Below are 27,917 nucleotides of genomic sequence, written 5' to 3' on the forward strand. Positions count from 1 at the left end.
GTGCGTAAGTTGAAATGTCTCAAGTGGCACAACCCAACCAGTTACTTACCTATAAATCAATAAAACAATGACAAGAGACCCTAAGAAGAGTAGTAGTCTCCTTCCTTGGTCTTCCTAGTTCTTCGGTGGCTGAAAGTGCTCTGCCATATATCACTTGACTATTCGGCTGATTGCCATCGCTTAAACGGCCAGCGGAGCATTTTATTTAACTGTCTTCCCGGCCAGCGCTGCGTATACGTACTGTGTACGCACAGGCCTACTTACTTATGGTAGTTGTGATATGTGGAATTGATGTCGAGTGCGGTCGCCAAAGGAATTGGAGGCAGCGTTTCCATTTAATAGGCGCACATGAGACTCCCGACACATAAAAACCAATTTCGCGTAAGTGATAAAAATGCAATGAGCACTCGCCTCCAAGTCCCACACGATTGGGATTCTGATTGCGATTGGGATGATCATCGTCATGATGATGATGATGATGACAATCATCAGCTGGTGACGCAGACGCCTATGAATTAAATTTACGATGGCACACAAGTAGTTTTGACACATATATCTTAAAGAACATCGTGGCGCCATAAAAATCTGTGGCCAGCCCTAAATGGAAGTATGGGATGGGATGGGCTGGTGTGGGGGGATACAACACAGCCTGTTTGGCTTTTAATTGTTTAATTCGTATGCCGACATCAGCGAGCGGATGGCACAAGATTACAAAAAGAGATGAGCTAGTGTTCTAGACATACACTGCTGTATATACTTCTCGTAAATGTACTTTGGTGATGAGAAAATGTCAGGAACTTTGCATATGAAATGGAATTATTTAAAAGAGTACAGGGAAATATTTATTTTCATACACTTAAGATGAATTTCCCACAAAAATGTGTTGAAATATATAGCTTAGCTATAAATGTATCTATTATCCGCAAATGTCGTGAGCATCACGCTGTCATGTCCAATAATTCCTTGCCTTTCCAACGGCGATGCAGCTTTCAATCATCATCAATTTCACATAAATGTGTCGCCCACACGACGCAAAGGTTCCCTCGGATCCCTTGGAACCCGGGCACTATGGTGTCTGCCTTTGGCGACATAATGACGAGATCATATCGACAACAGGGAGTCGTCGGAGTCCCGGAGTCGTGGCATTTTATTTTCTTCTGCTGCTGCCGCTGGCTTGGCTGGCTTTTGTGTAATCGTGAGAGCATTGTCATTGTCATTGCGTTGTCGTCTGTCTGCCGTGCACTTTTCAAGTTCAATTTCAATCCCGGCTCTGCCCTCCAACCACTTGCAAATCAATCTGGTGGACACGGCGATGGCCAGCCAGTCAGTCAGCCAGTCAGTCAGCTAGTCATTCAGTCAGCTAGACATTGGCAAATGACCGGCAGCTCGTTTTATTGTGCGGGCCCTGTCATATTTCCTGTCTGCAAAGTGTTGGGCGAAAGTTTTATGGCCCTTTGATAGTTCCCATTGATGCGGCCCTCCTCTCCAGGAGTTTATATTACAGGAAATCTCTCACGGCAGACCTGCGAAATTGATGAGTCTCGCGCAAAGTTTTCAACGTGATTTGTGCAAAGTTTCGCACATGCTACTTATGTTTCCGCTTGCCAGCACAACGTGTTTACATCAAACTAGTTACTAAGAATATTAAATTGATAATAATTTAAAGCCTTAAAAAAAAACTATGCAAAAGTATTTAAAGAGGAATTTAATTATGTTTAGTACCTCCTCTTACAAAGCTTATTCATCTTGATAGCTAGACTTCATTCTGTTCTTCAGATTTATAAAAACAGATTTTAAACCGAGTTATATTCTACTGAAATTCTAACATACTTAAGTGAAAGATCTTACCTAGAATGTGTCCCCCAACTTACATTCGATTTATTGGGAAACTGTGTGCTTTATTCCTACGAAATCCGAGCCTCCGGCGGCTGACAACTGTCAGCAAATTGCGGACCAACATTTGAGCCCTAACAACTATAATTACCCTGTAGACAATCAATCCGCCCAGAGAATGTGGACGTGGAAGCGGATGCCACAATTGAAGGCGTTGCCAATTCTGCAATCGATAGAGCTTTACAGGGAAATTGACACATTTGTTGAAACGCTGAAACAAATTCGGATTCGAGTACTTTTTTGGCCCGCGGCGATGGACGTAATTGAAATTGACATATTTCATTGTCGGAACGGTGCTGCAATCCAAATTGCCAAAGTAAATTTTCAATTTCGAATTTTCATCAATTTTTTAGAGGGGAGTCCAAAGCTATAGCCTCGCATTGATTTGCTTTGATTTTGGGATGGGAGTCGGATTTTGACTTCCATTTCAACGCCCGCTGTCATCGCTTTTGGCCTTTATTTACCATTTTGCTTTGTTGTAAGCCGCCGCAGGGGGGCGTATTGGTAGGAGGGGGCGTGGCCCGTGGGCTTAGGCCTGAAGCTTTGTCTGTCTGTTGCTAAGCGCCAGCCACGAGTGTCCGTCCGCCACTTTGAGCCCAGGTCCTCCACCTCCTCATCCGGACCATCTACGTTTTGTGCGTCACATCGAAGGAAAACGGCGGAGATTTTTGGCAGCTTTGAACGGATTAGCCGCCCGTGGAGCGATTACCACTCACCACCATGGCGATCAATTCTGGTATTTCGAAAGTTTAAAGTTTTCCTTAAGCGGAAAAATCACTTTCACGTGAAACATCCAGTTCTAGTATCCCCCAGCTTTAGTATCACTGCAGAACTTTCCTGCTGAATTAAATTTTAAAGCCAGTGGAACAATATGAACTGAATACCAACGGACACCTTTTGTTCACTTCGCTGCTCCACTTTTCCCTCGGCAGCTGCGACCCCAAAAAAGCCCCACCACCCTCACTTTCGCAGTCCATAAATTACAATACCAAAGGAGCAAAATTACAATAGAGCCAGGTATTTGGGTCAATTCTCATTGTCTTTGCTTTTATTTCGACATGCAAAACAGAAGTGGCGAAAATTTAAGGTTTGTGGCATATACAAAGCAGAAAAATACTGTTGCATACCGCGGGGCGTTCAGAGTGGTGACTGTACCATTGAAGCTCAGTAAATGAGATACAGATGCACTTCAAGATGCAAAGAAGCAAGTGCACACAATGAATGCAAGAGGTACAGTCCCATTGAATCCCCCTTTCGGCAGGTCGTTCCACTTCGTAGCTTTGATTTCGGGGCTCGGGTTCTAGGTTACATTCTTCTAGATCTAGAAAGCCCTCTACTTTTCCGGCGACACTTTTGTGGATACTTTTAAAAAATGGAGTAGAGTGTATGTGTTCGTACAGAGTGTGTAGTGTTGTGAGCAGTAAGTAGCAGCAGTAGCAGGATTAGCAATCCTTTCATTGTAGATAATGTAGTGTGTTCAGTTATTTTGATCATTACTTTTTGTGCTAGATGGAGCAACGATCTAGAAACTGATGGTGTGATATTATCCTATCCTTGGTGGTGGATCCACTTATTCCTCACTTGCGTCTAGCATCTCTTTTAAAGGGGGGCTACTTAAGGTCTGGTTCTTGATGGAGTGATAGTCGATATACAGTTGCTGGGCCTCGCTTTTGTAGTTGTTTTTCATGTCGTTTTTCAGCTGCTTCAGCAGCTCCAACCGATAGTTGTAGTTCTCCTTAAGGACATACATTTTCCTTTTGAAGTCCGCCTTGGCGGTGCGCTGTGGTATGGCTTGTACGGCGGATTTTGGCGGCTTACCCGTAGAAGTGCTGTGACTAACAAACATTTATTAGTTAAACCATATAGTATACACCATATCTTCTTACGTTGTTTGGGTCACTGATAGAAGCATTGCCTTCCAGGTTCTCTTTCGCTGGTCCTCTCTTAAAATGACTTCAGCTTCCTTTGCACTCAGCTCGTCGCGAATTGTCTTGACCTCCAGAGCCTGAATGCCACTAAAATATTCTTCCATGTCCTTCCTGATTTTTTCCCTCGGGTCAATATAGTCCTCTTTGCCGGGCATTACTTCGTTTGGCTTTTCCATTTCCGCCTCCTGAGCTGCCGATGAAGTACTTGCCTCCATTTGATCCAGTTTTTCAATTTTCACTTCCTCGGATTGCGGTATGGTGGTATCCTGTTCCTTGGCTCCTTGAAGTTCTTCCTTTACTGGTTTTTCTGGTGGGCTTGGCAAATTTTCCACGACATTTGAGCTTTCTTTGGGGTTATTCAACGTTTCTTCTGCAATTAATTGCCTTGATTTTCGGGTCATCTCAATGGTAAGCGTTTTATCAGAAGCAGCATCATTTAACTTCACTTGACTTTTTGCCTTAGTTTTCGGGATGATAGTTTCATCAGAGATCTTGTCAATAATTAACTCATTGCATTTGTTCCTTTCTATCTTCGCTTCTTCTTGGCATTTTTCCTTTGATTCATTGTTTAAAACAAAATATTTCGTTTCTTTCTCGTTACTGGAAGTGTTCCGCATTTCTCCAGTTTCTGTGGGTTTCATTATTTCGTCTGAGGTTTTCGTTATTTCGTCTGTATTTTCCTGTGCTCGACTTTCTTTCGAATCCTGCAGATGTGATTGCTGTTTCGTAAGATTCTTGACCGCATTGAACTTATTTTGCTCAAGACTCATTTGGCCAACAGATTCCTTAGAATCTTCTGAATATGAGTGATTCCTGAAATGCAGCTCGTTGTGTTCACAGTGTGCACTTGCTGCTTTCATCTTGTCTGTTTGTGGCACATTTTGATTTTTCAGAATTTCGGTCTCTTCCATTTTGCAGGTCGAAAATTTGAGTCTACGGTGTTTTGTTTGGTTTTGTGTACAGAAAATTGACCCGACTTGTTTCACATCATTTGACTGACTGGCTGAAACCCCGTTCGGTAGCTTTAACAAAAGTTCAAAGGCCAATTTGACCCTTGACTTTTTCCGATAGCACCGAAACAAAAAGAAATCTTCAAAGCCTAGGCAACTTTGGCTACAGCTCGAGGCATTTGGGACTTGATTCGAGGCGCAAAAAGTATTTGCCACCCACAAAAGTTTCCTTTCGAACGCCCCTAGGTATTCCATAAAAATAAAAGGCAAAGAAACATAAACATAAACAAAGCCGGACAGCATTCTTATCGCCTTCATTTATTATGCAAACTTTGCTAGCCTCTAAAATTTTTCAGCTGCATGCAAAGGTCCTACAACTGATTTTCAGGCCCACCGCAAGGAGGTTTGACCCGGGATCAGGGTTAATCAAGGAGCACATTCATCAAATTGCCACGCAACACGAGGTCGTGGCATGCAATGCCACAAATATGTTTAAGAATTTACAGTAAATTGTGATGAATGTTTCTAAAAGCACATGTTTTCTTTAAAATAATTAAAACAGAATTTCAAGGAGAGAGCAAAAATTAGAATGCCTTAACCATATAAATTTAAGCTGAGGATGAGCGGCTAAGACATTTTCCTTTCTGACAGCTGAAATTGGGGCTGTAAAATTTTAATAAGTTTTCCTACTTTGGTAACGGCTGTTCCTATATCTAAACTCGAACCCCCCATTCTCATCTGCCACATTTGTTTCCTTCATGGAACTCTACTCGTAGTCTATAATGCAACATTTGCGCAACGAGAACAATTTTTTTTGGTGGGATAGAAATGGGTTTTTGTGTCTAGACAACTGGAGGGCAGGGAAATTGGAGGGTCTTCAAATGCTCCTCTGGTGATGCGGCATTTTCGCCCCACGTATCTGTCTGGAGCGATTGTGTGTGGTCTGAGATTTGGAATACAGTCAGCTGGCAAATTCGAGGGCCTTATGTGGTTTAGAATGGCCCGAAGGAACATGGTCTGCATGGCTAATAAGCTGCTGCAGCCAGGATTGGAAACTGGAATTGGAAAGTTGGTGGGGCTGATATTTCTTATAAAAAAGTTAAAAAAGTGGGAATAGATTTAACAATAAAAATTGTAATAAAAGAATAATATAATAATAATAATATAATAATATTACTTTAATCAAACTTTCTTTATTTATATTTGAAATTTGAAATGCTATTTTTCCAATTTATATATTCAATAGAGAAGTTTATTTTCTTAGATCAAAAATATTTCAAACATACATATAAAGCTTATTTTTTTTACTTTACAACATTGACTTCTCGGCTTTGCTCTGATTCTGATATTAGCATGCACATTTAAGCCGCCACACTAACCGCATTTGGGGCCAAAAACCCCCACGAATCCAACGCCACCCAATCAATGTGAATGTGAATCAATGTGCCAATGAACTCGTCAATGAACTCGTTATCAACGCTTTTTGGCGGCTAATAGAGCGGGTTTTTCCAAACGTTTCTCGACATGCGAGCACGCGAACCAAAAGTTTTTAAAACCCGGTAACTGCGCAGCACGTGCCACGCCCCCTCGCCTGACGACACCCCAACTCAGGCGACTCACGAAATTATTACAATTATTATTATTATTATTATTTTTCTGGTGCTGTTTATGCATATTTTGGGTCACGCACGATGCGGCAACTGTCAGCCGGAAACGGAATTGATTATCGGCGCTACCGAATCCGGCTTTTAGTTCAGTTCACTTCAGTTCAGTTCAGTTCCACTCCCCCAGAATTCCTGTTCCTGTAACCCCTGCTCCATAATTTTAATCTGTTTGCGTGCCTGAATGCTGCCTGCATTCAGAAGTCGCTGGCATTTAATGACTTAATTTGGCCGACTGGGCCATGACTTGCTATGCTGGAAAATGCAGGAAAAGACTGTTTCACTTAAAGAAACTAATCACTTTAAAATATTTCTGAAATATGAACTATAGAGATCTTGATGCCTATGACAATCCTATCACCACTTTTGTACTAAATTCGACAAAGGTCGCATTTTAGTTTTCTAAATTCCCTCAAAATTGTAACGTAAGCTCTTTGGCTGGACTTTTCAAAATTCTTAAACAAAAAATGTCCAACAATAAGGCGTAAGTTAACAGCAGGCAGAGTTCCCTTCCAACCTCTATTCCTCTCCTTTCACTTTTGGATCTCTTTTTTTATGAAGATCCTCTTCCCGAGGCCGACATCCTGGGATTCAGTTCAGCACCGCCATGGGAACGCCGGAAACCAAGCGCAAGATGCTTCTCTATAGGCGATTATTGTGCCGGGAGTTGGCCCGTGATGGGAAAACTCCCCAGGAGATCGCCAGGGCCAGAAATCTAACGCTTCAGGAGCAGGATCAGGGCAGGTTTCCGAAGGCCTGAATATGTCCATCCATATTACGAATATTTTATGGCAGAAGAGTTTACGTTTTAGCACTCAGGAAGAAGTTGCTCGTCCGCTTCTCCTGTTTATTTTGGTCCTATTTGAATTATAATTAAATGGTTTTTATAAAACTGCTGTTTTTCCTCATGATAAATTCATATTTCAGCCACGTAAAATTACAATTAAAATAAATAACTGGCCATTTTTGCGACACTGGCAATTGGGCAACGAAAACAATTTTGTTTAGCCCGTGCACTTTTTGCGGTTTCAACAGTTTATAATAAAGTGCCAGACACACAAAACAATCCAAATAAATAACAGTGGCATACAGAGGAGTTGGTTTTTTAGCATCCCCCTTGGTGGAAAAGATAAACAAAATAAAAAAGCAAACCGTTGAGAGTGGCGCAGAGGCTTTTAATTGCCATCAGGCGCCAACTGTTACCATTTGTGAACTCAACCAACTTTTTATTTATTTATGTAAATTTGCTTTGCCTTTTTCGGGATGCACAATATTTGTCGCAAAATTGGCAGAAGCGCGTCGCAACTTTGCCCATTTTGGAGTCGAAAACACCGGCGGTTTGATGGCTGAAAAAACAAATTGGAATTGTTTTGACAATTGGCATGGCATCAGTGTAAAAATTGCTCTGGCAAAATGTTAGAAAGTCAATTCGCAATGGCTTATGGTCTTCCTAATTGGCTAGCAAATAGGGATTCCCGGAGGATGGACAACTTTTGGCCACACCCACTAAATATGCCAATTGTTTTGGGATCTAGAACCACATATATATTGCGTGCTCAAAGCGATTCTCACGTTTCAGCTCGAGTCACAACTTAATTTGAACTTTATAAAATTAATAAATGAATTTTGGGCTAAAATAATCCCTAGCGACGAATCGAGAACATCTTAAAGTTGTTGATGGGCAGTGGTTCATTCTCGGAGAAAACAGCCTTTTCGATCACCGAACGAGGACTTCCCTTGTGCTGCAGCCAGTATTTCCTAAGAAAGTTACATTGTTTACTATAAAATAGAATATTTCATTTAAATATCTGGCTCACATATCAGTCATTTGGTCCAAGGATCCTTCAAGCATTCCCTGAACCGTTCCACGAGTTGTGTTCATGCACCAGCCAGTTATGCCCAGCACATTGGCCTTTTTTTGAGTGTGCTAAAAGTTAAAAAAAATTTATATTAAGAACAAACCATCAGTAAAGCACTTACCTTGCGAAAGAACACACCTGAAAAATGCAGTATTTAATCAGCAAATATATGCCTCAGATTAATTAACTTTATATTTACCTTGCACATGACCAAACACTTCAAATTGGCAACAAAAAATTTGATTATCTGCCGCAGCATTTGGAACACTTTTCGGAGCTGATTTCACCAATTTCTTGGTGGTCGTTTTGGACTTTTTAATTTGACTGCTCATTTTTAAAGAAATTTGTTATACTTTCCAGCTAAAGCGAATGACTGTTACGATTTTAAATATTTGAGAACTACTGTGTGAATATTATTTCAACGCTATATTGTGGTCAGTTTAGTTGAATCGAGTTGAATCGTTGAATTTGTCTTCCATTAAAAGTAATAACAATTTTTCACGCTCATTTGGCAATGCGGTTTTCGCCATCATATCTCCAAGAACTTAGACACTTTTCTGCTGGAAGAGAAGAGAAGACCTTTCCCTTAACCACTTCCGGTTCGTTAAGTCTGACGGCTGGCCGCGGAAGCAAGGACTCCATGCTGAGACGGAGGAGCAGGAGAAATCCAAAAGGTGGCCAAAGGAGCAGATGACGCATTGGGTTCGTCGGGTTCGCCGCCTCGCTGAAAACTTCAATAAAACGTTTGACGCCGGAGGCGAACTGACATTTTCCATTAAGTGCAGACAGCTACCGAAAAGAATAAAATGGAAACAGCAGAATGCCAGCAGCTCATTTGGGGCGAAAACTTTTATATTCCTGAGAGTTTTGTGGTGTAGTCACGTGTTGGTCGTTCGTACATTTTTTGTTGACTGTTGATTATGATGATGCCCTAAGTTTCGATGCTCTCAGCTAGCCTCCAGTATCCAAATGCGGCCCAGTCACGACAAGAAACCGACCGAGAGGATCCGAGTAATTGAAGCTGGCCAAGTTCGCCTCGGCCATCATCAAAGTGCCATCAACAGGATGATGTCCCACAAGGATGTCCTTGCTACTCGTTCTTTATCAGTTGCAGGCAAGAAAGCGAGAAAGCAACTTTTCTTACAATAACATTTATTTTCAAAATATTCGCCTTCGCTTTTCTGCTGCGCTGTCAGCTCTTTGGGGACATTTTCAGAAGTGTCGCCAATGTGGGAAAGTAATCAGAAAATATTTTGTCAGCTTCAGTTGCACTGGCTGGCGAAACTTTACATCCGCCACTTAAAGTGCTCCACTAAAGTTGCGCCAGTTGAAATTGAAGAGCGGCACTCGAAAAAGCCGCAGAGTTTGCCAAAACTTTCGGCTCAAATATTGGATTAGCAAATTGACGTTTATGCAATTTGATTTACCTACCGCACAGGGCAAATTAAATTTTCCAGCCTGCGTCGGCTTTTTCGAGCCGTTTCACAGCGCAAATTCGTTACAAATTGCTGACACAATGGAAATTTGCATAAAATTTCCATATGCATTTGTCGAAAGCGAAAGGACAAATTTGGCCGAGCCGTGATGGTTGGAAAAAGGTGCAGGATTTATGAACTGTCGCAAGGCAATTCCCGTGTGAGGCATAAATTCAATGGCCAAAAAAAAGGGGGGCAGTCAGGTGGGTGGGACCAATCCGAGGTGTAAACAACGCGCTTAATTTGCATTCGCCCGGTTGGCAGTTAATTTATTTGCAAGTCGCTCTAAAAAAGCCGCAGTGAGCCGGCCTACTTCTTTCCGCCGCCCTCGAGCTCTCGACCAATTTTCATTAAAGCTTACAAATTGTTGTTTATGACCCGCCAACTTCACTCCGTGGACATCCCAAGCCTCGATCCCCAAAGGGAATCTCTCGCTCTGTCTGGGCTCTTGACTTCATTTCATATTCATGGACGCGCCGAATTCACCGTAACTCCATCTTCCGATTCCGCCTGCAGTTTGGTCCTTTGTGCCGGGTTCTCGGTTTTGTTTCCGTTAATAAACTTTGGCAATTACCCGGGCTGCCTGTTGCCGTAAATTACTGGGATTTGAGGCGGCAAATCGAGACAGCCGGAGAATGGGATGTGTATAAAGATAGGACCAAGTTTTCACTTTCACCACAAGCAAACTCTTTGATACCAATATGGATTTTCCCTTAGTTTACCTGCTTTCATTCTATTTAGCCAACAGACTTCGATGTGATAAGCGGAAAAATATGTGCAGGAAAAGTGAAAAAGTTGTGACAGAAAACCTGCCTCAATATAATTGCATTACTCGTGGCTGTCGCAGGTGGAAAAGCAAAACTACGAGAAATCGCATTCACATACCGACACTTTTATACATATATTTTATACATCGTAAGACGCAAGGACCTCAGGACCTCAGGAACTCAGGACCGCAGTGAGACCACAATCCTCACCTTGGCAGGAGATCCCAACGACGACTTTTCATATTTTCCCCCCACAACCCAATAGATGTCGGGTTTTCTTTCCACAGCTTTTACACAGCAAGAAAAGCGGGGCTGACATAAAAAGCTGTTCAATAGATCCTTTCCAAAGTGCGACGATTATTTTACGGTGTACCCACACATAAATCCGGTTGGATGGGTGGGGAGTAGCTCCTTGGGCGCCTGCAAATCCTTTTTCTTAACCCAAGCGTGCACATACTTCAAGTGTGCTTAACCCACACTTAGTCTCTGTCTCAGAAACTCCGTGCCCCGCCAGTCGGCGAGTCCGTGAAAATCTGCCATGTTTGATGTGGTCTCCGCACCACAAATCACCAGGGCGGCAGTGTCTGGAATTTATGCGCCTTCTCAGGGAGCTCTGAATGTTCCTATACCTATCCATGTACACTTATGAACATATATATATGTACTCAGAAGTGTGAGAGTGGCGGTTATGTCTGTGATTTTGGCCCGGCCACGCCCTAATCTGACACTGATGTACACCATCATCCCGTTGGGCGGCGACCACGCATTCAAGCGGATCGCTCCGAGCTGGGACACTTGGAAAGCCGAAAGCCCACTTGGTTGAGTGGCTTCGGGAAAACCTAGGAGGACAGTTGTCACCCGCTCAGCCACTAGCTTTTCCCATTTTCCCCATTCATTTTTCATCTTCCGCTGGCTAACATAACTTTCATATTTTCGATTTTTCGGGTCTCGAGTTGGGTAAATATTTTTACAAAATTATTTTACGCTTGATTGGAACGTGAAACGGAACAGGAAATCACTTATGACATTTTTTTGCTGGTGTGGCCCTATTGATTTTTGATTTAGGGTTCAGTAATTTTGTGGGTGACAACATCGTGTGAATAATAGAAAAAAATTACTTTAAGTCACATATGATCAATTTTCAGTCAGTAAACGCAAAAGCTGACACTTTTGAAAGTAGTTTAAGATTGTTTGGTAAGCGTACAATTAACATCACACATACTAAGCTAGAAAACGCATTCCTATAATTGAAAGATACAATGTAGCTTGTATGTCTAGTGCCGCCAAACTTTACTACTTCAAGTTATAGAATTTACAAATTATCCGCTCTCAAGTGGCGACTCTGGCATCATCTTGTGCAGCTTGTTGCCGGCTACAAAGTCCTTTTTCCACTTTGCTCCTGCTGTTTGCCATGTTGCAAGGATACGAGTATGCCAGGATGCAAGGATACAAGGTAGCTAGGCGCATGTGAGTGTGTGTGTGTGTGTCCAGGCGAATCTATTCTCCAGCAGGCCCGTACAATAAACTGATTGTAACTGCAATCAGTTAGCAGACAAAGCAACAGAACTCGACTCGACTCGAGCCAACTACAAAGGCGACGACTGTTTGCCAAGTTGTAATAAAGTTTGGTAAACAAGTTGCCCCACACACACTTCGGCTCCAAATCCAACACACAATAAGAAGCAGCAGGGGCAGGAGCAGGAGCAGGAGCAACCTGTAAGCCGAGTCCCCCAATCTGGGAGCTTCCACTTCGGCCCCCAAACCCATTTCCATTACTCACACTCCCGTGTTCCCTGGCTGCTTCGAACTTATCTTAAATTCTAATGCAATTGCAAGCTGGGTAGTGGGAGTTGGGATGTTTTCAGGTGTGCTCTGCTAAGATTTCCTACTAATGCCCTTGGTATCCTTCCATATCCTTGCAGGTACGTTCCATCCACGTGGATCCGCCATTTCGCTATCCCTTTGTGTGTGTAAGTGGCAAACAAATGCATCCTTTTGGCCCACTGCTATACGGATAATAAAGCACTCGGCAATCGGTTGCCCAGGCTTTCAGTTCTCAGTTTTCCACTCACAGCTGCTGGAAAAAACTGGTATGGTTTGGTATATGGCATGATACAGAATGGTTTCTGGCGTGTGCTACGTGACGCTTATCAAATGCATCAGATCCCGAAACCAGAGAACATTTTCAGGAAATGGGGAAAACATTCGAACATCAACTATCCACTATGTGTGTGCTCGGGTTTCCTCTTTATTATCTCGATGATTTTTGATCGGGCATATTGTAGTTGTTCTATCGAGGCTTTTATTTATTTTATAAATATGTTTAATCAAAGGGTGCTTTTCAAAAAAAAGCATTCTTACTCGAATGTTTCAAAGTTTATATTACATTTTTACCAACCTTTGCTCCTCAGTCATTTCTTTTTAATGACTTTTATAAACTGTATCATAATATATTTTAAGTTGGAGAGCATTACATTTCTGTTCATATCAGAGTATCCTTTATTCGCCTCGTAATTCCTTCGTCCTTTTGACTGCCACATTTTTCGTATTTCCTCCGCAGTGCATCAGTTTTGTAGCCTTTATTCCTGTCGGCTGTTGTTTGGCAGTTGTTGTGCTGTTCGCCAGTTTGTTTATTTAATGCTATTCACTTATCCGGCATGTGCAGACCGAGTGACTAACTGACTGCACACTCACTGCTCACTATTCACAGCATTCACAACTCACTGAGCTTGAAACGTGAGGCTGAGACGGCCAGGATGAGCTGCAACCGAGTGTTTTGGCCTCGAGTGAGCAAGTCGAGGCTTCGTGTGATTGCCGCATTCATTAGCCAACTTAACGCCTCTAATTAAATGCCTCAAGATGCAGGAGCTCTTTTGCCAGCCACCCACTGAGGACGATTACACGATGATGACATTCCTAATTACTCTGTGGCCTTTAATTCCATGCCCATATTTGCTAATGCAATTATTGCGCATAATTATGCGTTTATTGAACAAACGGAATCAGTGCCACTGGGTGGGGAAAATTAATTGACGGCCGGCAATGGGAAAGGGGTATAGTTCACAATGGACACTGGTGGACAGTTGGTCAATCGACGAAACTCCATTGGAGCTAGGCCCTCCGGGCCATCGGGGGACTCCCCCATCCGGAATGAATCCCTTTTCGGTTTCGGCCTCATCTATTGTCTGTGCAAATCGCCAGCTGCGCGCAAGTTTGTCGGCCACAAGCGAAATTGCATTATTGGTTAAATATTTTCGGCCAGCTGCGGATTCTGTTGCCATGGCCAACAGCGGATCGCTTCCGATGGGCTATTGCGTTTTAATGGCGCTGGCTTTTCTGCGGTCCAACTTGGCGGCGGCTCCCTATGGAAAATCTGTTAATGAAGTGGCGCACAAGTGGAGCTGGAGCAGCAGTAATGATGTGTGGTGGTGCATATTTGGGGAAAATGTTTGGCCAGCGAATTGTAGTGCCGCTGGAAGTGGAACGGAGTATAAACATTGTGGCAAGCTCAATGAGCTGCTAATGAAATGGCTGCATTATGCATTCAGATATTGTGGCTTTTGTAGTGCAAACGATGAGTTTTGAAGGGTAGTAAATATGATGTGATGCTATATATTTGAGTCAGTAAAAGTTGCACTCTGTACTAAGCATATAAAAACCAATCTTAAACCAATCCTAGCCCACTTTTTCTAACCTTTTGGCCTCTATTTTAAAGTTTTCATACCCAATTGGATAGTGAGTTTTGGCCACATGTGTACCCAGTTTTCCCGGAATGGGGCACATTAAACGGTCAATGGCAAAACGGAAGTTTATTCTGTGCATCAATCGAATAATTTGCTGGGAGGGAGCCTCATGTGGCCTCCACTTCAATTGACTCAAGGCGCACAGAAGAACAACACACACACATTTTTCAGAGCAACGAAGTCGTCGAAGGAAGATGGGGAAATTGTCTAATGGAGCAGCTGGATGTGGATCCCCTTTGGCTGCTTTGCTCTTTTCTCTCCTATCTGGTATTCATGAAGTGCAAATTGTGAGCAAAGGAAAAATCAACGCGATGTGGGGATTAGTTTGGAGCTGGGGAAACGAGGAGCGGTAGGTGAGGTGAGTGGTGTGAAACATGCGGAAATAACATGAATTTAAGTGAGTTTAGTGAAAGAACACATCGGCAACAAATCAGCAGGAGCGGAGCACTAGGACCAAAAATAAGACTGCATCGGAGGGACCTTCACTTGGTCTGGAAAATGGCAAATATAAATCTTTCTTTTTTGGCACACACTAGCAGATTGGTAGTTTGGTTGTTAAATAAAACTGGTAAATGGATGTGTGTCACATTTAATTGTTTCTGTCTGATTAGCAGAAGTTGCGAGCAGCCTTGGGGAAATGAAAAGCAACACATCAAATATTGAATGATATCAAAATGTGCTTGATATTTTAGGGCTGTTGCTTTTAAAGTAGCCATCTGAGTTTGCCACTCCAGCCAAAGTAGAAACCAATAACTGGACTAGGATGTTGGGCTTTTGCTACTGTCAATATAATATCTGCACCCGATCGTGTTGGTCGTATGTCAAGAAAGTTCTCATTTCCACACATTAAAATAGCCGCTGGCCATAAATTTCACCGAGTTACGAACTGAGAGGGGGGAAAATGGTGACTTGTGGGTGCATCGAGCGAATGGCAAAAATGTTTTTGGCAAACTGCAATTTACTGCACACATCGCATCGATGGGCATGCATTGCCTAGCCTCGACTACTGTCCATGCGCTTCATCGAAATTTACATATTTTTCCACTCAAAAGGCAATTGAAATGGAAAATTCAGTAAATTTCCATAAAAAGTATATGTACGTGGATATATGTGGCTCAATAGTGCTCGTTATTTATTTACCACACTGAGTCAAATAAAGCATTGCAACTGCAGAAGTTTGCCCGTTTGGCAAACGACAGACAAATACCAGATTTGCACAAATCCCCATGATTTTGCACTTTATGCTGGCTGTGTGGATTCGCCATTGTGCAATCATCAGAAACTGATTCATGTGACCCACTGAAAAGTGCAATAAAAACTGAAAAAAGAAGGCAACACAATAAACTATTGCTTATCACTGCAGCAACAAAAGGAGTCAATTGCCGCATATCACACTCAAATTTATGAGCGGCGATTATTCATGCAAAGTGTTTTGGACACCCAATGTCCATGGTTTCCACAGTGGGTTGGGTCCATCCAGCGATGTGGAACGATTCCAAATCGATGCATCGCAGAGTGATTTCATTCAGCTCTTTTTTTTTTAATAAGTTACTGTCACATTTTATGGACACAATTATCTGATTTTTTTCGAAAGTGCATGTTGCGGAATTCGCTTTATTAGAATCTCATAAAAATGGAAAAGATTGAAAAATTAACTTTTAGTAGCCGACAAATGCTATTTACATGCAATGTATCTTTAGTCTGTGAATCTGTGTATTATTTGTAAATTGTACATATTAAGGGAATTAAGTTTCAATTTATATTAATAAATTCCAGGCCCTCTGAAAGCTTACGTTTAATTAAGAGGAATTTGGCAAGTTAGTAATATTTGTCTTAGGGTATTTGATTCGTGCAGATAAAGTTCCACATCTACCATTCGAATCGACATCACTTTGAGGTGTGTCCAGGTCCAGGTCTTTTGAGGTCTTGCTAGTGAGCACCATGGACATGGTCGTGAGGTGGGCTGGGCTGGGTGCTCGGATTGTCGGGTTACTGGGATCTCTGGCCTATTGGCACGCATGACTGGCCAAAGGCAGTCGTCAGCTGCAGTTAATGCATCCGTAGGAGCTGTAGCTGGTCACCCACTCCACGCCAGCAAACCGAGGAACATTACCGATATGTGTCGATACTCTCGTAGCAAATGTCATTAAAATTGCTCTTCATAAATCACACAGAAGGCACACACACACACACACACACTCTTCGACTGAAGTAACATGTTGCCATCGCAGACGAGGCAGCAGCCCGAGTATAACCTCATTTTCCGGTCCATGAACTATGGAGCTGCCGGGCCAACGGGAGGGACACATAGGTGCTCCTCATCTCGTGGAGACGCTGGAGTACGATTGGAAGGCCAGACATTGACTATTTCCAGATCTCTACGTTGGAGTGCAGTTCGATTGTGCCACATGCACAGAGTGCGTTATGATTTTTTGGAGGGCCTGCCACTAGGTAGCAGCTGGTTAAACGGCAGCCAACTCAAGAGGACTCTGCCAAGAAGCTCGATGTGCCACAAAGGGCGGATTTGAGGGCCTGGAACTGGCAGCTTTGGAGGTTTCGAGAGATCAAACTGTAGAAGTTCAATAAGAAAAGTAACGAGCAAAACCAATTCGCCAGAATACAATTTTGAAATAACCTGAAAATCTGTGGAAATACGTTGCTTTAAGTAAAAAGTTTCTCAACTTATCTTAAAAACTGTCAAAGGTAAAAAGCCATTTAGGCCAATAAAACTTTAAAATTAAAACCGCAGATAGGGGGACCATTTTCGAACAATAAATTACAATTCGATGTTCTTATCACCTAATATTGCTCGGAAGCCAAAACCATAAATCAAGTGGAAGTTCTACCCTCTCTGAAATTTGGTATTCCTTTCTCCAGAGTGTGAAATCTTGGAGTTTGCTGCGTGAATAATTAAAATGAATTGCTTCGGGTTCTATCGCCAACCCTCCCTCAGAAGAATATATATCCCACATTATAGCTTTTTAAAGTTATCTACAGAATGTGAGGAACGCTTAGTTTTTCTAATATTTTGATGGCCTGCGAGTCAGGGCAATAAATAAATTATCACCAGCACAGATGATGATGCACAACGCATCAATGACAGATGAATGGAGCGTTTGAGCAGGGGGCGCATTTAATAAGCTATATGATCTCTAGATTTCGGTCCCCAAAACCAAGCATATACCATTTATTCATGTTCGAACCATCGAAAGTTAAAGTGTGGCGGCAATTTGTATTGTGATTGATTTTCGTTTTACCCGTTTTGTTCGCTCTTTTCATCTGCGGACCCCCATTAATCAATGGTCGGACGCATTTTGTCCCGCTTTGCATACTGCAATTTGTTCCGCTCTTCGGCTGTGCGAGTGAGATAGTCAGCGAGAGTGAGGGAGAGAACAATGCTGGGAGTCGACGGTGCGTAGTTTTTTGGCTGCCACTGTTTGGGATTTATGACCCTTCAAAATGCAATTAAATTTAATTGAAGCGCGAACAAAAAAGCTCACGCAATTGCTCGACTTTTTCACACTTGCACACCACTTTCCGGATCGCGTATACGCCCCGCTGGCCATTTAATTAATGGGTTAAATGTGTTTTTGCAGTTGAAGGCTGCCCGAGGGATGCGAAAACTGAGCAGTACAATACAATTAACAAAAATAAATAAAAAAAAAGAATAAACAAATTTATCTTGCTCCTGCTTTCTGCTCTCTTCTACTAGACTACATCAGACAGATTTTCCTAGTGGTTTTCCCAAACTTTGCAAAAGTTTTGCTTTGTTCGCCCACTTTTCGTTGCCCGCTTATCATTTATTCATTTGCTGTCCTTGTGGCAGGACATGATTTATAGGCTGATTGCTGCACCTGCTTGGGCACATTTAAGTGCAATTACCTTTTATTTGCATTCTGAGGTGTGAAAATTTGCATTTAATTATTTATTGTTGCTGCACTCGCAATTGTTATCATCTGCCGTTGGTTTATCCTTTTTGCGGTTGGTCGAGGTTGTTGCGGTTCGTCCTGTGCGGTTTTCCTCTCGTTCGGCTTACTAAATTTAAATTTAAGTCTAAAGTAAGCAATTAAATGAAGTAGAGATGACTATTTTTTGCAAGCAAAAAGTTAATGGTTTGTTGAAATAACATTTTAACAAATGGTTCCATTTTATCAGCAGTCACCACTTGCCAGTCGAATCTTTTAGTAACCCACTTTATTGGCGGCAATATTATGTCCGTCCAACCGAAAAACCGCAAAAAGCTGAAAAGTTCTATTCATATTTGCGTTATTCTCAGCCAGAATCGCACCCACTCACTTCATTTCATCATTCCATCAGCCAAACATTTCAGCAGAGCAGCCGCAGTGAAGACTTGTGTCAATATTGACGCTCGAAATCCTTTTAATTTTTGAAAAAATATTCCACATTCCTGCCCTGGATGGAGGCAAGGAACTTCCCGAGGGGAATGGAATGAATGGCTGACCCAAGCGTTTTTGTTTAATTGAAAGCTAGGCAAATATGTACTACATAAGGATGTAGATGGAAGCTGTGGGGTAAGGACAGTGGCTTGTCTAAGCCTCTAAACTGATTAAGTTTTGATTGCAATTTGCAATTCGATTTGCAAAGAGCCAAAACTTTGCCGTCGGCTGTCGTCTTTTCACTTTCTTCTCTTTTTTTTTTTTTTAATATACCGAAGGTCATTAATATTTCAATAATGCTGTCTGGGATCTGTGAGGCCCGAAGTCTGCAGCTCTGCGAATGGCAGTTTGAGTTTATTAAAGCATAACGCAGGACGCCTTGGCTTTGTGTTTCCTTTTCCTGTTGCCTGCATAATTGACTTTGTCGCTTTTTCCATTCGCCATTATTCCTCATCAGGAATGCCCCTGCTCCCCCCCTGTCGTGTATTTATTTTAGTTGGTTTCTATGAAGCAAAAAGGAGGAGGAGAGAGGCGAAATAGGGCTGGCGAATGTCCTTCCCTTCGCTGATCCTGGGGTCCGACTAGTCAGACATGATTTATAATGCTGCTTTCGCTTCGCTTACCCCGCTTTTCCATTTTCCCCATTTTATATTAGCCCTGTTCCAGGTCCTGCAGCGGGCACTTGTTTCCCTTGTTGTGGTCCTGGTCGCTTAACTTGTCCTTTTCAATTTTGCAGCTCTGCGGCGCCAGTTGAATCACGTTTTTCCCATAGATTCGCCCTCATATTTTTTGCTTCTCCTCACTTTGTCGCCTCATAAGGATTTCTTCTTGAATAATATATATGTATATATATTTGTGATGGCCGCTCTTTTTATTTATTGAAAATTATATTATTTTTTCCAGTTCCCTCTGTTTGCTGTGTGCGGCGGGTCTCTTTCATTTGCAATTTATTGCTTATATTGACAATCATAAATTATTCAAATGCAAGCACTTCAATCCTTGCGACTTATGAATAATGCTAATTGATTGTGGTTGGCTTTCTAGTGGTAGTGATGGAGTCTTTTGAAGACTATAGACAACTATTGGCTTTAAATAAGCTTACGTACACTTCCGATTTCATTGGATTTTCCAAGACTAGTTGCTGTGATTCATGGCTCAATCAATTGTATGTTAGCCAAGAGCACATTACCTTAACTTCCACTCGTTTTCTTTTCTTTCTTCCCTTCATTGACACCTGTCAAGCCTTCGGCTTCTTGGAGAATTCTCAAAATCCCCTTCAAAGCTGCCTGCGTAAATCTCTCACTAAATCGCATTTATCCAGCTGCCTGAAACCGAGGAAAAAAATGGCAAGTTCGCCCACAAATAGACGCAGACATTCGCTTTCGTAATAAATTTTCCACAACATTATTTACAAAAAACTTAAGCGACGTGATGCGATTTTTTAATATCAATATTTGCCATTGGAGCGGGGGGCTTCGGCTTTGAATTGAAGTCCCAACAAAGGCGGCTAAGTGTATCAAATAAGTACAAAATAATTGTAAAAGAAGGCCAATTTGGGGCGTAGAACAAGATGGCTCGTTAGGGGGCGTGGCAGCGCAGGAAGTAATGGCGAAAAGGGAAAAAGTGCCTACACACTTTGACTTTGACGACACAGCCGCCTAAATGAATCAACAGAAGTGAAGGCGACACACACATGGGGCGCTTGTGTCTCGCTTTTCCAACGTCGTCGACTGTCAAAGGAAAAAGTGTCGCGGGTTTTCCTCTTCGATTTTCCTTTTTTTCCCCGCACGTTTTCGTCCATTGACTCACTCACTCATTCATTCATTCATTCGGCTCTTTTTGGCTTTTGCGTGAGCCGCTTCAGTTCCGCTTTTGGCTTCTTGTTTATGGCTTGAATTTTATTTCATTTCATTTCCAGACATCGAACCCAAACAGTTATCCCCTCCCCTCCCCAAAGAAGTTGCGTCTGGAAGTTTTGGGTCATTTATCAAATTTTCAAAGTCACATTTGGTATTGTCACGCTCGTTTTTTTTGGTGTTCGGTGGAAATCGAAAAGGCTTTTCAGTGGAGTTACGCTTTTGCAACCCAGCCATTCCTTAAAATCGTCGCGTATCCTTGGAGGTGTGGCCAAATTGCCTTGCGTGCTGCCTTCGATAAAAGTGAGACGTAATGCATAAGGAAAGAAATTGGTTCGACGACGGAAGGACCTCGGCAGAGGGTCACATAATGAGTTTCCATTTTATTTCCCTCCTTTTCCTGTTTTGATTAGGGCAAAGAGAATGGAAAGGGAGGGATAAGTGCGGAATGTATATGAGGAAATAAAGCCATGTGAAGAGAAAGTCAGAAGTTAGAAGTCATACTCAACCAGCTAATAGATTAAAAGTTCTCTCGAGTGACTGCTAAAAATTTTAGTAACTCTTTATGAGCTCTAAAAAATGATTGATGGTTTTTCATGTCATTTGAGCAACCTATTTCCCTTAAACATCTATATTAAAATAGTAAGCTTAACTTTTTTTCTCAAGAAACTCGATTTTTGATCAGCATTTTATGGTGACTACTATTGCTTGCTTAATTTAATTAATTCCTGGCAAAGAGCACATTAAAGTAATCTTTACATGAGCTCGCTGGGATTCCCTCGAGGCATAAAGCCCATGTTTAATCTCCCAAAGTCAGCGCCTTTGTCATCCTTCTGCAAATAGGCTTTTCCTGGAGCATCTGCAGCACTAAACATGTCCCTGCATAAATGGTTTGCTCCTCGGTTTTGGCCAAAAGGGGATTCCCCGCCAGAGGCGGCGCTACAAAATGAGTAATGGACAAACTTTATCACCTGCGCGAATGGCAGACATTAACATAAAATGCTACAGCAAAGAATTAAGCTGCATAAGAACAAAAGCAGAGGGAGCAATAATTTTTAATTTATTGCGGAATTTTCATAAAAACGACAGCAAAAATGAGCTGGATGTGGCGAAGGCACCAGAAGATGACTGCCGGAGCCTAAACAAATTATGAACGAGTGTCTCCTCCTTGGTGGCGTTTTTTATGATCTTCCTGGCCTGGAATTCTTTTCCGCATAAATGACACGCGTTAATTACCTGAGGAGTTGGGGGCTGCAAGATTGGTGGAGCTCTAGTGATATCCTGCCAGGAGACGGATGGACATAATATTGTAATTAGTTGACAAGTCACGTAATTGTAGCTGTCCCTAATTTTTTACGGGCCACGGGCGATATTTTCTTAGAATGTTTGCTATGATTGTTTTTCTGATTTATGAGTTCGCTGTGAGTTGAACTACGACCAGATGAATATATATTTCTATACAACCTTAAATTATATATACTTTTAAAAACTGAAGCTAATGAACTAAATACAGCGAGTTCCCCTTCTCTTTCATTACACAACTTAATATGCTAGTCACACCCGGAGGAAAAAATTAATTTCTCCCCTTTCCGAGACCCCGAATGTCTTCGGTGCCGAAACCATCCTAATCAATATAATTACACTGGCTATTCGAAATTGTCGTACACGTAGCACAACACAGAGAGAGTGGAGAAAAATGGCCAGGACTAAGTGAGCGCACGTAGTCAAGGAAATAATACACATACGCACTGTGGGCCATTGAGAAATTGTAGGCAAACATTTGGCCAGACACAGAAAGTTGGCAAAAAAGAAAAAAAAAGAAATGAGCCTGAGGCAAGTAATTGACAAACATGACACATGCTACTAAACACAAATTAGAGAGGTCGGGCCAGGACAGGGCAATCAATTGATTTTCCAGCCAAGGACCAACAAGGATCATTCACCGAAGCTTCGCTGCAAATGGACCTGCCAGCGAGTCAAAATGTCAATTAGGAAGCCGCATTTACATTTTTTGGCCATTTTTTTACCAGAGCGAAATGGGCAAACAAATGAATTTTATGCAAATTGCAATTCCGGTTTTCGTTGCCTCTGGAGTGCCATTTTATTTAAATGTGCTTAAATATTATTATTCGGCCAAATGGATGCCATTTTGTCGGTCCATAAAGACATTACGCGCCATAAAATAATTTCTTGTGCGTCGGTGGCGCCCTCTGCCGCCGGACATTTGGCAGGCTTCATCTGCTCCAGATATTCCCCACATATATGCTGACCTCCCCGCTCCTCACCCAACTTGTCCACATTTGTCAGTCTGGTCCGACTTGGTCTTGTAGTTTTTATTATCGGCCGGGTCCTGCGACTGAGCGGCTCGTTTATCAAGGGCGCATTAAAGGGATCCTTCGGCAGGAGTTTGGGGCTAACAGTCCTGCCATGTGGCGCCCTCTGCCGGCCAAAGTTGCCAAATTGCACTGCCTGCATATCCTGTTGGTTGACAAACGTGTTTGCTTGGCCAACAACGAGAGTAGCAGGAATAGGAACGCCAAAGGATTCCGAGATACGTATATCGAATCGGTCGCGCCATATTTGTTGTGTTTGGTGGCGGCGGAAGGGGTGTAAAGGATGGTCAGGGTGGTCAAGAGGGGTCAGGGGTCAGGGGTGTCTGGCAGACTGCAACTAATATCCGTTTCCGTTGTAGACAAAATGTGTTGCCATTTGTAATGCCAAAGTGTTTCGGCGGGGCAGGAAGCAGGACCAAGTTTCTGAATGCGAAAGCAACAAGCACAAACAATTTGTTTTGTCCGCAATAAAGAAAAAAAAGCGAAGAGGACTACACATTGACTGATACGTTCTAATCGAATAAATAGATGTTCATCTGAGTATAATAAGATAAGATTGAAGATATTATTTGAATAAATCCAAACCTTGTTTCAGAGAAAATTAACATGAAAAGCTAAAATTCTGTGAATATATGAGTATGGTCTTAAAAAATGTTTTATTTCTTGCCAAATTTGTTATCCGATTCCATACCCAGCCAACTATGAATTCATACTTCCCTTGCCTGCGAAGTCCTTTGCTCATTTAGCAACATCTGTTGCCAAAGACAATTCGGGCATTTCCAAAAAATCTGCTGTAGACAGAGACAAATGGAGTTATCGAAACCTCATTATAATGGCTGAATAGCAAATGCTGCAAGCGATTCGGATTTCCAACTTCAAGTTGGAGGAAAAACAAAGCGAGTCTGGGGGAAATGCAGAGTGGTTGATATGAAGCAATGCAATACATCAAATGTCAAAATGCACTCGAAAATCAACAGCCAAGATCTGGGCATTAATCACACTGTACAATTGACCAGTTGGAGCGGAAAAGCAGGGAAAAGCGAGGAGTAGCGTGGAAAAGCCCTTGTAAGCCGAGAGCGCTAGAACTTTAAAGAAGATGTGCTGCCGCCATTCATTCCGAACATTGGATCGCCGCCACTTTGCAGAACAATTTTTCAAAATTAGCCAAAGCATCTCGCCGACGCCGTCTTTTCTTAGCCCTCTCAGACGAGTTGTTACCGGTATTGGTGGCCATTTCCCAGGGAAGTGCCAAGTGGGAGGTGCCAAGTGGATGGGGCAGCCAATCGAGCACGTCGAAAACTAATTTCTCTTGATTACGCGACGTCTCGCGAGAAGAAGTTGAAAAAGAAGAACGCAGCGCATCCAAATTGGCTTTGCCACTGCCGATTGAGCAGATGGGTTGCCTCTTCAGTCGGTCGTCTTGCACTTCAGTATCTCAAAAAATACACAGAGGAAAATACATCATTGAAATACAGATTGTTAGAAATGTTCTACTTAACATTTACATGTAATACATGTATTAATAGCTTGGAAAATGTCTAACAACACAAAGTAATCAATCTTGGTGTATTTCCTAAATGTAATTTATAAATCTAAAATATCTAATAATAATTTCAAGTGCTCTTTCCTATGTGATGTCACTTGTGACTTGTGGCCAGAGGCAGACACGCGTTTCTCACTTAGCGACTGTCGCCAGCGCGCTGGCAGCACTTTAAATGAGTAACTGAATCCCAATCTCTCAGCTGGAAAATATGAAAAACCATCACACCCCGAACACTGCGGATTTTCATCTTCAAGTGCCTATCAAAATAATTAAATGGAATGGCCCGGTACAAAATGCAGCCAAACTCAATGCTTCGCATCTCATCTAATCAAAGTCTTTGACTTGACTAATGTTGCTTTTAGGTTGCGAGAAGTTGGGATTGGTGCTTCGCCGAAGTGCGGAAGTGCCAGTTAAATGGGCGTGAAGAACGAGGGAGTTCTGGGGGAGATGCAACCATTTTTTATGACTCTGCCTTGATTAATGGAAGGTTACGTGATTTCTGGCATAGTTTGGCGATTAACTTTGGCCCCGGGATGCGGGAACTTTGGCTTCCTCACACGAGACTACTTTTCAGTTGCCCCCACCCAGGGGGGTTTAATGAACTCTGCGGAGTTTGTAATGTGGGTGGGCGAGGGCTTTTAATAATAGTTATGCAGATGATGATGATGAACATGTGACAGAGTACAGCAACCCGGGACTTAATTGAAAATTCCAGGCCCTCATTCTGGGAAAATGCTGTGATTTCACAGCTCGGCAGCGTAATGATTTAATGAAGGGACTGGTCTATATAATATTGAGTACCTGCTGTGGGTGGGAATTGCTTAAGTTTAGTTTAAGAGAACATTTCAACTCGGCTTAATTAAAATGTTGGCTTTACTCATCAATCCCATTGATTTTGCTACAACTCGCAACACAAACTAATCCCCAAACTTTCGCTCTCTTTTTTCTTGCAGGTATGTTATACAACACTCGGTTAGACTTTAACCTCTGCCACAAGGACCTGGCCTATCTGTCTGGGACTCCGGACTGATTCCCCCTTGGACATTTTGGGCCACAACACCCACCTGCAGTGTCAATATTTACACACACTCAGGACACAACAACAGACCAAACAAAACGAGGCGAGACGAGCATTGTGACATGGTCAACCCCGAACGGATCGACCTCTGACCTTCCGGACACCTACCCTGCCGCTTTTGGCCAGCTGTTAAGCTGTGCGTTAAATTGCTAAAAGCCTTTGCGGGGCTTAACCTAAAAGCTTCCCCTATGTGTATGTGTGAGTGTGTGTGGCCAATACCCACTTTTTCGGGGATTCCCCCGGCTTTTTCCACGCTGCTCTGTGGCTATTAATCAACTAAACGTTGCAACTATTTGAAAATGGTCAGCACACAGAGACGCACACAAACAGTCTGGTCAAAGTTGAATGTAATCAAAATATTAGACTGTCCAAGCTCGTTTAAGCCGAAAACAGCAGCAACACCAACGAATGTAAAGCGAATTTTTTATGCTTCCTGTGGACCCAAAAAAAAAAAAGAAGAAGTTCGAATGACCAAAAATTCGTCGCACATGTTCATCAATCAAAGCCATAGCCCGTTGTTTTTATGGCCCACGCCTCGAATATGCAAATAGTGTAGTAAATTTTTTATCCGGTAGCCGGGAGTTTTTTGTTCGAAACTGGATCCTTATCAAGGGTATGCGATAGACAGAGATTGCCAGCGATTTGTTTTCATAGTTTGCTGATTGAGCGCGGGTAGCTGTGCGGAAAAAGCCAACATCAATGCGGGAATGTCCGTTGAGATCTGGCCCAAACAAAGGACGCTTGTTAAAAACCCTTTCCACGCTGCTCCACCATAGATTTTAATGCTACGCCGCGCTTTTGTGTCATTGTCACCGCACTCTAATTGCGCTAACCATCAGCACACCTCCATTTGCAAGTGCACCCCCTCCATATCCACTTCCAGTCCCACTTCCATGCCCGCTTCCATTCCCCGCTGGGGCAAAAAGTGTTGAAAAGCACTTGAGTATCCGAATAGTTCTCTTTTTTCCGCGCACAAAAGGCGAACAATGCACTCGTAATTGTATGCGGTTAGTGTGTTAGTTCCCATTGTACTTCCCATCGCTTTGTTCTACGCCAGTCCTCCCCTTTTCTCTCAGTGTTGGGATATGTGAGAAGTTTATCGGCTATTAAATCACTTTAATGGGTTTCGGTTTTTTCTTTATCGGAATCGGTATGATTGAGTGTCACTCTATGAAACTCGATACTGGGATGAGAATAATAAAATGGCTTAGATCTAACTTGGAAAATCCCCATCCAGGCTTAAGTTTAATCACACTTTCCCCATTCTGCTATCTCCCACACGAACCTTAATTATTTTAAGTAATTCTTTGAAATTAAAAACATTTCTTAGGCAGTCAACTTACAAGCGAAAGCCCTTGCAAAGTTTAATCCCATAGAATCTCAGTCGTATGAATACCATATGCTACCAACTCGTCCGCTTCTTTGCACCTTTTTGCTTTTGTTCCAAAGTTTTCCCTTCTGTTTTTTGCCGCCCGCTTTTCCGAGTTTCCCGTGGCACCACCACACCCGTAATCCCCTACAAATGTGCCTTATCTCTGTGGCACAACTACGACGTGCAGGGGGCAGCAAAATATAATCCATGCGGCTCATCAGAACGCTCGGCAACAATAGACAACAGGCAACAAAAACAGACAATCCATGAATGTGGAATTATGAAAAACACACATAATTCATAATTCGTTTTTAATAACGCAACGTCGAGGGGAATCACTTGAGCACACGTGCAGGAAGCAACCGGAAAACACTTGGAAAACTCGAGGTGGCACAGGAAAAACCTGGCACAGTCGACTTTAATCCGTTATCTTGGAAATGCTGCTCCTCCGCTCCGCTCTCTTTTTATTTGGTGACAAAGTTTCCCCATTTTACCCGGTTGATTTTCCAGCTTTTCCACGGCTAGACGCATTTGTCATCTTATTCGGCGTCAGTTGTTGTGTATTTCTGATTGCATTTTTTTTTCCATTTCGCCATGCACTTTGCATATGTTTTGCCAATACCCTCGGCGTCACTTGGTGTTTATGGCGTCGAGGGATTGTTTATGTGTCCAAGACAAACCGCACCAGCATAGACTTTGTTTTGTTTACGCAGAACACCCAGCATGCAGTTCCTTCAGCCTCCGGAGTGATTAATCCTCTGCATAATCGGGCGAACGACTTCCAGGGAAGACGCCCGGAAGTCCGAGCTGTGGCCTGGCGAACTCCATAATCGGATAAGCTGTCCTTAATCTTTCAATATCGTTAACTTCACAATGGGCTGCGCTCACTCACTTACCCATTCCCCGTGCCAGAAATTGGGCACTTTATGGATCACTCAGCTTCCCAATAGCAGGGGGCTTATATATATATGGTACACAGTTCGAAATATATCGTAATCAATTTGGTAAACATCTGTCGACGACGAAGCCTCAGCACGCGTCGCTCTCTGGCGACGACCGATG

At 42.6% G+C, this 27,917-nt stretch overlaps 4 protein-coding genes across 6 annotated transcripts in view; 2 read left to right on the plus strand and 2 right to left on the minus strand.

The window, feature by feature from the left end:
- Window positions 1-27,917, plus strand: part of LOC6612028 (E3 ubiquitin-protein ligase TRIM9) — a 74,529-nt gene that overhangs the window by 27,563 nt on the left and 19,049 nt on the right. The window lies entirely within an intron of this gene.
- Window positions 2,912-4,819, minus strand: LOC6612029. 2 transcript variants are annotated; one of them, XM_032722401.1, is made up of 2 exons: window positions 3,780-4,819; window positions 2,912-3,722 (listed from the first exon to the last, which is right to left on the minus strand). In XM_032722401.1, the coding sequence occupies exons 1-2, from the start codon at window positions 4,730-4,732 to the stop codon at window positions 3,464-3,466; spliced, it is 1,212 nt and encodes a 403-aa protein (XP_032578292.1). In that variant the 5' UTR covers window positions 4,733-4,819; the 3' UTR covers window positions 2,912-3,463. The 2 variants fall into 2 exon arrangements, with proteins under 2 accessions (XP_032578292.1, XP_002036546.2); XM_002036510.2 differs by having other exon boundaries at window positions 2,912-3,728.
- Window positions 6,760-7,321, plus strand: LOC116801629. Its single transcript, XM_032722424.1, has 2 exons — window positions 6,760-6,916; window positions 6,994-7,321. The coding sequence occupies exons 1-2, from the start codon at window positions 6,900-6,902 to the stop codon at window positions 7,190-7,192; spliced, it is 216 nt and encodes a 71-aa protein (XP_032578315.1). The 5' UTR covers window positions 6,760-6,899; the 3' UTR covers window positions 7,193-7,321.
- Window positions 7,958-8,717, minus strand: LOC6612030 (acylphosphatase-2). Its single transcript, XM_002036511.2, has 4 exons — window positions 8,491-8,717; window positions 8,413-8,429; window positions 8,250-8,359; window positions 7,958-8,190 (listed from the first exon to the last, which is right to left on the minus strand). The coding sequence occupies exons 1-4, from the start codon at window positions 8,621-8,623 to the stop codon at window positions 8,076-8,078; spliced, it is 375 nt and encodes a 124-aa protein (XP_002036547.1). The 5' UTR covers window positions 8,624-8,717; the 3' UTR covers window positions 7,958-8,075.

This window comes from Drosophila sechellia, chromosome 2L (genome assembly GCF_004382195.2).
Source record: "Drosophila sechellia strain sech25 chromosome 2L, ASM438219v1, whole genome shotgun sequence".
Lineage (NCBI taxonomy): Eukaryota > Metazoa > Arthropoda > Insecta > Diptera > Drosophilidae > Drosophila > Drosophila sechellia.

Excerpts from the sequence above, each read along its gene's own strand:
- LOC6612029 (XM_002036510.2), bottom strand. The coding sequence starts at position 4,732 with ATGGAAGAGACCGAAATTCTGAAAAATCAAAATGTGCCACAAACAGAC. Across the intron at positions 3,729-3,779 it reads CTATCAGTGACCCAAACAAC|TCACAGCACTTCTACGGGTA; the intron begins GTAAGAAGATAT and ends AATGTTTGTTAG.
- LOC6612030 (XM_002036511.2), bottom strand. The coding sequence starts at position 8,623 with ATGAGCAGTCAAATTAAAAAGTCCAAAACGACCACCAAGAAATTGGTG. Across the intron at positions 8,191-8,249 it reads TTGGACCAAATGACTGATAT|GAAATACTGGCTGCAGCACA; the intron begins GTGAGCCAGATA and ends TAACTTTCTTAG.